At 39.7% G+C, this 11467-nt stretch overlaps 1 protein-coding gene across 1 annotated transcript in view; it reads right to left on the minus strand.

Moving 5' to 3' along the window:
* Positions 1-11467, minus strand: part of UNC80 (unc-80 homolog, NALCN activator) — a 207940-nt gene that overhangs the window by 58045 nt on the left and 138428 nt on the right. The window contains exons 32-37 of the mRNA XM_015558108.1: positions 10787-10918; positions 9672-9815; positions 8804-8904; positions 7673-7759; positions 3772-3955; positions 1307-1401 (exon numbers count right to left, since the gene is read on the minus strand). Of these exons, the coding sequence (XP_015413594.1) occupies positions 1307-1401; positions 3772-3955; positions 7673-7759; positions 8804-8904; positions 9672-9815; positions 10787-10918 (743 nt within the window). The remainder of the gene's footprint in view (positions 1-1306; positions 1402-3771; positions 3956-7672; positions 7760-8803; positions 8905-9671; positions 9816-10786; positions 10919-11467) is intronic.

The following is an 11467-nucleotide window of genomic DNA, read 5'->3' on the forward strand; positions in this document are numbered from 1 at the left end:
CACTCTTATGTATTGTGCATGGGTATATATGTGTGTATGTGCATGTAAATATATGGATACACACTGCATTTGGATATGAAGTTAACCAAATAATGATATAATACAGACTAGTAACGTGATATAAACCATCTACTCTCATAGTGCTAAAAGATGTACAATGATATTTCAGACTGAATGAGGAACCATGGAAGCATAGTTACATCTACTAGTCTCAATGTCAAGAAGAAAGCAGTTTAGTAACAACATGAAAAATAATACAAAATACAATGCATTGAGCACTTATTATGTACTATTTTCTAAGCTCAAGGCTTTCTATGTAGATTACTTGTATAACCTGCACTTTTATCCCAGTACTGTTAAAAAAGACAGTAGAGAGGTCTTGTTAACTGATTTAGGTCATACTGGTTATAATGGATCCTGGGTTTGAGCTCTGTCTGCCTTCATGTTATCCATTTGACATAGAGTAGGAAGATGAAGGGATTGTTCAATTTTGCCTTATTGGGCCTTAGATATTCCCAGGAGATGTCTGGGTGAGACCTGAAGGAAGTTTAACAACCTTTCTACTGAAATAAAATATACAAGTTTGGCAAGTGGAATTTTTCAGAGGTCCTTTCTACTCTGTCTGAGCCTGGAGTTGTATTACAGGAAATCAATTACCAAAAGTTTGAACTACACATAATAAACACCAAGGAGTCCAATGGGAATCATAGTACTAGTTTACTTACCTCATTACCGTAAAAACCTTACAGACGTGCAGCTATGGGTTGCATTTCTTTTGAGGGGAATACACGCCATCACCATTAAAAATAATTTCTCAACTCACTTGATTTATTCTAAGGTATGTATTTTCTGCTTCTCCAATAATTTCCAGCAGTGACAAGTCAAGACTGTATACAGATGCCACTAGAAGAGTCTCTGGCATCGATCCCAGCCGACAGCTGGAGTTTGCCCCAGTGTCAGTGTGTAAACCCAGGCACCTGCAGAGCTGCCCCCACGGTGAGCCAGGCAGCTCCGAGGCAGGAGTGCACCGCATTCCCACAGCAGTTAGGGGGACACGCCAGGGTCATGCTGCTATTGTAGCTGCATGAGTTTGCCTACTTCATCGCAGAGCTAACATGTCAGTAAAAGTGGGGGAAATTACGCAAGAAAATGGAGGAAGTACACAAATAGAGGAAGGGATTCTAGAAGAGGTAAATAAATGTTCATATTGGGTGGAAGATGGAAAAGTGTCATGTAATTCTGAGCTGGATGGTCAGGGAAGTGTTCACAGTCATTAAAAAATTGTTGCTGTCGAAGTCACGCCTACCTTTAACAGGGCTTCAAATTGAGTGTCTTCATGGACTGGTAATTGGGTTGGGATATCACACTCATTCTGCCCATGAACCACCAGGGTTTTGGTACCTACAGAAGGAAAAATCATAATGAACTGACTTCTACTATAGAAAATTAGTAAGGCACAAAATATTAAAATACTATCAACAAGCTGATATTTTTATTGTTAAGATTATTACTACTAGTACTTAATGTGAATTGTGTAGTATATTAACTACACTCATCTATTTCTAGTTAAATATATATTTTAAATATATTCATTTTCTAAATAATTACAGCTACCATTTATGGAGTTCTAAATACCTTATCATGTAAGTTATGTGCATGATCATATATAATCTCACAGCAACTCTAATATGGGCTTTACTATTTTCTTTCTTTTTAATATTTTTTAAAAATATGTTTTTATTGATTTTAGAGAGAGAGAGGGAGGGAGAGAGATGGAATCATTGGTAAGAAAGAAACATCAATCGGCTGCCTCCTGCACACCCCCTATTGGGGACCGAGCCTGCAGCGGGTGCATATGCCCTGACTGGGAATCGAACCTGCGACATTCAACTACTGAGTCATACCGGCTAGGCATGGGTATTACTATTTTCATCTTACAAATGAGGAAATAGCATTTATTCTTATAAGTAAGAACTTATAAGTAACTTATTCAATGGAACACATTTATTTAGTGGAAGAGTCAGAATTCAAACCTTAAGCATTGCAACAAATATGTCCTGTATTTTAAATGAGATGATCAGGTAATAATGGCTGAGAAAATATAAACAGAAATATTAGGAAAACCAAAACAAGTACTTTAAATATAGTTTATTTTATTTTTTTAAATATATTTTATTGATTTTTTTACAGAGAGGAAGGGAGAGAGATAGAGAGAGTTAGAAACATCGATGAGAGAGAAACATCAACTAGCTGCCTCCTGCACATCTCCTATTGGGGATGTGGCCGCAACCCAGGTACATGCCCTTGACCGGAATCGAACCTGGGACCTTTCAGTCCGCAGGCTGACGTCCTATCCACTGAGCCAAACCGGTTTCGGCTAAATATAGTTTAAATGTACATTTTCAGTATTCTACTTAGCCAGTGAGGCAGTACTTACTCTACTTCATTCACTAATTAGAATCTTTGTGAACATTATGATGTACCTTGATTTTTAATGCTTTGTTTTTTAAGATTATGAATGAAAATATGAGTCTATTTGTTATAATAAAAACTGATCACTTTGTTAACTTATCTACAGAACATATGTAATTACACAACTAGCAGTTATTGAATGCTTACCATGAGTCAGGTACAGTAGTGAGAATTTTACATACCTAAACCCATGAATTGTGAAGTATGGTTATAGCCCCATTTTACAGATGAGGAAAGAACGCTTGAAGAATTATGAACTTTTTTATAGCTAATACTAATTATACAGACGATAAAGGGCAGTTCTCTGATTTTAACACAGGCTTCTTTGCTGCCCGAACCTGTGTTCTTATACATAATTGTGTCTTTCTTTTTACATCAATACATGTATCGTCTCATATTTCCCTAGTCACTGCACAAGGATAAAGGCTTTGCAAAATTTTTATCTTAAACAAAGACAAGCGATTCAAAGTGAAAAGAAACTGTATCTAGAGTTTACATCACACTTCATGTTCTTTTGTGATTCTCTTCCTGATTTTCCCTTTTCCCTTTTTTCATAAAGCCATCTCTCACTGAGTTTACAAAGGACCGGGGCCCGTGCCATGCAAACAATATTTATTCTCCTTGCAGTGCCAAAAATTCGTTCAAAAAGGCTTTCAGCTCAGCTGGCCCTCTGCGATAGACTTAAATAAATCTGTAACCTTGGCAGCCCTTCAAGGCCTGATTCACCGGGATCTCAGTTCTGATGTCTCCCTTTTCATCTGGCAATTGCTAACTCTTAAAGGGCCTATTGTATTTTTTTTCAGATTGTACTAAACAAAAATTCTTTGAAGCACTCAACACCAGGGTCAGGACTCTGAAAATTTTCTCATGAATGAAAGAGATGCTTGGTCTTTAAAAGGGTTATTTAGAACAAACAGGATAGAAACAGACTCACAGACACAGAGAACAGACTGATGGCTGCCAGAGGAGAGGAAGGTTGGGGTGGGATGGGTGAAAAAGGTGAAGGGATTAAGAAGTACAAATCGGTAGTTACAGAGGAGTCATGGGGGTATCAAATACAGTAGAGGAAATATAATCAGCGATATTTTAATAGCTATGTATGCTGTCAGCTGGGTACTAGAAATATTGGGGAATCACTTTATAGAGTATATGGTTTCCTAACCCCTATACTATACACCTGAAACTAATACAAAGCAATATTGAATGGAAACTGTCATTGAAAAATAAATTTAAAAAAACCAAATCATAAAACGTTACTTAAAGAAAATGTCGTGCCGTCCGAAAGCAGTGGTGGATTACCTGGCATTGAGGCGGTCACCAGCAGCTTCACCTCACACTGCTCTTTCTTCATGGTCTGCTTCAGGTCCTTGAAGAAGAGGCCCTCCACGTAGCCCACCACCTCCCACAGGAAGGTCAGGGTGGCAGAAATGGCATCCATGCCCCACTCGCAAGGGGTCCGCACAAAGTACATGATTAATCCCACCTGCGAGGCAGAACAGGGCGAGTTCACACAGCCACAGTGATCTCGAGTGCACATTCTCATTTCCGTGGCTTTTTTTGCTTGTTTAAATCATCTTTTGGACCTTTGTATTTTCTGTTCAAATACTTCTCCAACACTTTCTTTTTAAAAGATTTTTATTGACTTTTAGAGAGAGGGAAGAAGGGAGAGGGAGAGAGAGAGAGAAACATGGATGTGAGAGCGAAACATTGATCGGCTGCCTCCAACGCATCCCCTAATGGGGATTGAGTCCGCAACCTGGGCATGTGCCCTGACCGGGAATCCGAAGGGCAACACTTCGGTGCTGGGGATGATGCCCAATCAACTGAGCCACACTGGCCAGGCCTCTCCAACACTTGCAATGGCAGTGGGCAGGAGAGGGTGAAAAGCTGATCAGAATAGATTGCTGCCCATTTATATGTGTTGCTAAAAATGGTGCTTGTTAAGAGGAAATCAGAAGACCAGTTTTCCAGGCTTCAAGTCACTTGTCGCTCAGGGAGTTAGGTGACCTAATAATAATCTCTATAAGATGTTTGCCCAAACACTGTTGGCAGATCGGGTTATGTCTATAGGTCTGAACCGAAGAACACTCTGCCTGTTTGGCTAAGTCGGTGAACTTTAAAGCTGCTGTGTCCTCTCAGTAACTTTGAAAAGCGGCATGTCCTTCTGTACATTTTAAGCTGACATTTAAAATGTCTCATTATAAGGCTATTTGTTGTTAATAGGAACAGAATACATTAAACATTCTATACACTGAAATAAGAGCAGGACTGACTGTAACTGGAAAGTGTATTTCATCAACCTTGATGAAATAAGCTTTAACTGCCTTATTCAATTATGCCCAACAAAAATCAGGAAAAGATGTAAGGGTTCACACCCCTTTCAGTGGCTTTTAGCCATTGTTTCTTGAAAAACTTGCTAATCCTATACAATTTTCCAGTTACATTGAAATAATCAGTGTCACTGATCTAATCTGAAGGCTGAATAAGCTAATGAGGGTCAAATCTGTAAAAGACAGGAAAAGGTGGGAAGTCCTATGGATTCAAAGGGCCTTGATCAAGCAGAATGAGGCTTCCTTAAAACTAACAGTGCGTCAGACTCTTTCTCTGTCGAATGTGTCTGTCACTATGGCCTGCAGGTACCTGTGATGGTCAGGGTGGGCCTTTGTTTGTGCTGTCGGTAGAATGACGATTGAGATGGCAGGCCTGCTCAAACAGTGTTCGTACATATTTGTAAGTTGAGGATTTGGAGATTTATTCCCTTAAAACTTTGTGGGCAACACAGTCCTTTAAAAGTCTGTACGTATGCCCAGATGTGCTCAGACCCCAGGTTGACGATCTCTGAGTCAAGTTACGCAGTGGATTTAAATGTCCCTAATAATTGCCCAGTCAGCGTGGCTCAGTGGTTGAGTGACAACTTATGAACCAGGAGGTTGCAGTTCGATTCCTGGTCAGGGCATGTGCCCGGCTTGCGGGCTCAATCCCCAGTGTGGGGTGGGCAGGAGGCAGCTGATCAATGATTCTCTCTCTCTCTCCCTCTCTCCTCCTCTATGAAATCAATAAAAATATATTAAAATAAAATACATGTCCCTAACAAAGTCTGGAAGAGATGAATTAGTGTTCCAAATATCCCTATCACGCACATCTATAATAGTTGTTAGATAAAAGATGTATAATAAGGGTAATGGTTTAAAAACTGCTCTGCTCTTCACTATGGTGCCATTCTGAGTACAAGACCCTTTCCCTAGACCCCCTAAAATATCCATGTGCTTGGGATTCAGGGAAAGATTAGGGTTTACCAGTGGTTCTCAACCTTCTGGCCCTTTAAATACAGTTCCTCATGTTGTGACCCAACCATAAAATTATTTTCGTTGCTCCTTCATAACTGTAATGTTGCTCCTGTTATGAATCGTAATGTAAATATCTGATATGCAGGATGGTCTTAGGCGACCCCTGTGAAAGGGTCATTCGGCCGCCAAAGGGGTCGCGACCCACAGGTTGAGAACCACTGGTTTAGACAGAAATGCAGAAACAGAAATTTCTATTCATTCAAAACAAGGTTTTAAAGCAAAGACAAAGCATGGTTAGCCCTTTTCTCCTATGTATTACCCAGCTGAGAGGACTGTGTCTACCACTGAAGTTTTTTTGGAGTTGACAGAAAGGGAAATGAAATGTCCATCTTCGTATCTCAAGGCTAAAGGACGGAGGAGAGCAGTGGTCCAAGGAAGCATTTCCCATTCCTAGTGGCCTGGGAACGGGCAGGCACACCGCAGGGCCCTTGCTCCCAGTCTCTGTTCGGGTGTCTGACAAGAGTTCACCTCAGAGACGTTCCACACCAACCTGGATGCCACATCCACTGGGCAGAGCACATACCTGAGGGAGGCCTTGAGGTTTGGCTTTGGTGATTCTACCTTTGGCTTTTGTGTGATGTAGACAGGACAAAAAGGAGCAGAAGGTTTGGCTGGAGAGCTTTCCAGATAGAACTAGCATATGTCGGTGACATTTGTATAGGGTCCTCTAACTGGAGCCCTTTGGGATTCATTACCAGAACTCAGTAGGGACTGAGGTGAGGTAGAGTCTCCCGGCAATCACCGCTGGGAGCAGAGGCACCCCCAGTCACAGCAGCCGTGGGCTTTGGTGTCTACTGGCTGGGCATCCAGCAACCAGTCAGATAGAGGGCACCGTCTCATGAAGGCAAGAGCCAGAGCAAACATTGAACAAGGGATGGAACGCTGAACAAAGGTCTTTTTTCTTCCCAACTTCAAATGGTGTTTAAAGATGAAAGCCGTTGGAAGGGAAGGGAATTCCTAGAAACTAAGTATTTTTAGCCAAGAGACACTGAACACCATCCAAAGGTACTATTTATAGATTTTTATCAGTCTGAACTTAAAACTGGATTGGACATGATTTTTATTATTTCCCTTGTCAACCAGCAGGTGGGCACTCAGGAGGAAAACCAAATCAGTCATAGAGAGGAGAAAGGAATTACAAATGTTCTCTGCACGTGAATGTTGTAGTGTAAGTTACATTTACCATTTTGCTACAGATGCATATGAACAACTCTTCTACTTCCCAACCTGCTAGAAGACCAATGACAGTGATGGAGAAAGAAGAGTTTCTCTCAGCATAGAAATTTATTTGGCATCTGTCTGCCTGGATGAAGGTGCTACTTCAAAGAACAGGCATCATGTGAATAGTCCCCAAACTGCATATCCATTTAGGGTGCAAGGAGAATGCAAAGAAACTGATAAATTCTGGAGGGTGCAGAAAGGATGGCTTAAGGCATAGATAGTTCCCATACTAACGTACACTTACAAATACTTTCCGCCCAGGGCAACATGCATGTGTGTGTGTGTGTGTGTGTGTGTGTGTGTGTGTGTGTGTGTGTGTAAATAGTGAGATAAGGGGAAAATGACTAAAAACTACATATAGGTTTTCTCAAACCAAAATTAGGAACTAACATAAGGAAGTTGTATAATGCCCGAGGAAGACAGAGAGGAGGCTAACATTGATTGAGTACCCACCACCTATCAAGGACTGTGCCAGGAGAGGTTTCCCCACACATAGTGGGGAACTTAGCTGACTATGACATTTAGCTGACTACGATTCACCTTTAGTCACAAGTTAAGGGGAAGGCCTTTTCTCATGCTGTTGCTTCCTACTTGGAACGAACATTTATAATCTACTGGAGGCTGAAACTCACCAAATAGTTGAACAGGATGTGAGATGTTTGAGCAGGAAAGTCTCCAATATTCAGGAGAAGTTTGCGCAGCATGTACATTAATTCGTCCTGAAAGGGAAGAATTCAACGTCATTCAGCTGCCATGCTGTAGGCAATAAAATTCACTTCTTGAAAAGTAGGGGGATGGATATTCCCTACTTTTGCCCACATTTGACTTCCATTTTGTTCAACCTTTTAACATTGTCTATGTGATATTTGTGACACAGTATTTAAACCGACTCTAACACCTTCTCCTAGGAGCTAATATATGAAATCACTGAGCAGCAGTCAGACAACTTTTTAAAAAATCAAAATTTTGACTGTGTCTGCAGGTCACAGGCACATCATGGGAAAGTGGTATATTTTGTCAACTCTATTTGCGATGGCTGCCGGGTGTGATGAAACATGCGGGGAACGTAGGCCTTTTTTTTTTTTTTTTTTTTTTAAACACCTGAGCTCATTCCCGAAGGGCGGAGCCTAGCCCAGAAGACCAGAGAACCTATGTTGAGACACCATTAAGTAAACCAGGTTTACTGAACTTCATAGTTCTACTTCCTAGGTTTCAAGTGGAACAGATAAAGCTAGGCCAAGAGAGGATAAACAAAATTGCATTTTTGTTTACCTTTCATAATCTAAACTTAACCTTCCAGCAAACAGGACCATAACATATAAATGAACATAATTTCCAGTCATCAGTGAATTTTACCATTGCTCAGAAAACTACTTTTATCTGGCACAGCCTTATTATAGGGTGGTCCATTAAATTAGAATTTTTGCATAAAGAGTTTCACATATTCTAATAACCCTACCTGCATCGATCACAGCCTACCAAGCAGAGTTCAACAGATGTTCTAAGAAAATTATACTGAATTTAATCTTTGTTTAAAAGACTGAAGATCTGTTTTGTATCTTAGGGTCATCATAAGCAGTGTACCATACACTATGGAGACATCAGTGAATGGAGAAATTAGAAAGAAAACAACCAAGTTTAACATTGCTCATCCTTGTCATTATCAGAAGACACTGATGTTGCATGCACAGCATTATATAGCCCATTGCTTGCTTTTAACAGTGTTCACACACATAGCCACACATAAAAAAAGAGGACTTCACTTGTCTATTGCTGATGGTCAGTTTTTCCAGAAAATGTCGAAGAACTGTTGATGGATCTTCAATTAGACAGTTCCACAAGACTTGTTGGGCCACAGCACTCACTTTAGAAGAAAAAGAAAATTGAACATTTGTCTTAAATGGAAATAAACCTATTAGATAAAGTATTCAAGCAATTTACTAAGCTTTAATTAGTCTCTATTGTTTTGCCTTAAAGAAGTTCTGCAAACAAGCCCCCCGCCCCCAATAATTACCAACCATGGGTATTTTCATTTAAAATAATTTTTGAAGTTCTTGCAGCTGAAGTGTAAGATTTCATTGTTTCCAAGAACAATGTTGTTTACAGATGTTATTGTCATTAGATTGTACCTATATCTTTTGCCCTTTTTTGGGGGGGAAGGATTTAAAAAAATCTTAAGTATTTTTTAGAACATTAAGAATATTAAACTGTTACAAATTAAATCATCTCTACCTTTGGTTTATCATTTAATATTGCAATTATTCTCTTTGGGTAGTATCTCTGGAAAGATAACCAAGTGGAAAGATGGCATTAATGATGTGTAGCTAATAGCTAAGATTTTTAAGGTGGCCAAAATCACCATTTGATTTCCAGGTGGCCAAATAAGTGTTCTGTTCTCTGGTCATGAAAAATGCCCCTGGACCCAGCTACTTAGTTTAAATGCAATTTTTAGTCATACAGGTGGAAAGGAACAGATAGTGATAGTGTTAAAGTACAGTATAGATTTACAGTACTGCAAATCTATAACTATAACATGCATAAAACAACTCAACATGTGGCCAATAGTTAATATATTCAAGAACACCTTACTATCCTATTTGTAAGTATTTGGTTTTACTAATAAAACCGTACCTGCTACTCCATCTTCCCGCACCTCCCCATCCTCCATGAGATGAACAATGGGGAGCACTGCTGCACAGATGCATGCTGGGAACACTGCCTGTGGGGGCTGAGGCACATGGTGGTTTGGCGTGTGTTCCGTGGTGTGCTCCTCATCTGAAGCAGGAGACATAATCAAGTTGCTCTTATTCAGTATTGTAATTCTAGTGCAACAACACTTCTCAGTTCAAGACCAGTTATTTAACATTTTTTGGTTTATAGATATCCCAGCATCATTTGTTGAAAAGACTATTCTTTCCCCATTGAATTTTCTTGGTACGCCTTTGAAACATGAAATCCATATAATGGTTTCCTTCTGGTTGTTCAAATCTATTCAGTTGATCTTGATGTTAACCCTTATGTTAACACCATCTCCATCAGCATTGGTCATTTTTTTAAGTTCCCCTGGGTTGTGTAGCCATGGGGTGATAACCATTGGTTTCTGCACAACTTTTTAATATAATTTTATAAATGAGTGATAAAATTGGCATAACCATGAAGCATAATTTCTGTACGACTTTTCAATGACTTTATGAATCAGAGATGAACTTTGTATAATCATGAAGCAGTGAGTCCCAGGTAGCTGCTCATTATCAGGGAAGCACACCTTTGAAATTCTTGGGACTGAAGAGTATCACATTTCCCCCTGGAATCAGATTTCCTTACAGAAGTAGCATGAGCTATGGTCTTCCTTTGGTTGTTTCATGATTCCAGAACAGCTTCTAAAAGCACCCTACTGGGAACTGGCCACACCCTGAATACCCTGAGTAGATTTAAGAAATACCGATGTGTGGGTCCCACCCTTAGAGATTCTGATTTGTAATGTGTAGGGGGAGTTTAAAACTGTTAACTGGCAATTGGGTCTACGGAACCCTCAGCAACAATTTATAAAGGACAATTGCTGGATAAAAATCAATGATAAATTTTTTAGGCTACCACTCAATCCAATATTTTTTTAGAACTTCAAGTCATGAAACAAGCTATTTAATGAAGGCAGTGTAGTATAGTGAAGTGAAATAATGTTAACTGGAAACTGTTTCAAAATCCACGTCATGAGGAATAAATACCATATTTGCAAGAGGACACACCTTCAGCACTGACAGCCGAACGCACCGACCAGACGGACCCTCGGCGGAAGGAGTAATTCCTGTGGGAAGTACTGGAGGTACAGGATGGACTGACAGACAGTCGGCGGGATGCCAGATTGGTGACTTCTTCTACTGGCAAAGAATATGGGGAACGTGAACTTTGGTTTCATAACAAAATAGCTACCATCACAACTCTAGCTGAGCTTGCATTATAAGTGTACAGTGCTCTCAGAACATAAATCTTACGTAAGTTAAAGTATACTTAGAAAAGGAAAAAATATATACAGAAAGACAAAGTTCCTCCCAAAGATTCCACAAAAGCAAGGCAGAGAATCACTGATCTTAGAATGGTTTCTAAGTCATTTTCTGATACCAACCAACAAATTGTACTTCTGAGGGTTGAAGGTAGTTAATAGACTAATCCCATTTTTAACGATGAAAGATTGATTGCATCTACTTTTATAAACACTCTAGATTTAGCTGTTTCCTGAATCTTAATCACTGCTTGGTCCATTTTCATTTTGGTTTGTTCAGTGTGGCTAACATTCACCTCTTGAAACAGGCCGACTGAGATCATTTAGAAAACGAAAATATTTCTTTCTTCGGACAGTGTCAGGAGGTGAGAGAGAGGGAGCATATCACCTTATTTCATATAAAATTTTCAATGTTTCTTTTAAAGCA

Source organism: Myotis davidii, unplaced genomic scaffold (assembly GCF_000327345.1).
Source record: "Myotis davidii unplaced genomic scaffold, ASM32734v1 scaffold268, whole genome shotgun sequence".
Lineage (NCBI taxonomy): Eukaryota > Metazoa > Chordata > Mammalia > Chiroptera > Vespertilionidae > Myotis > Myotis davidii.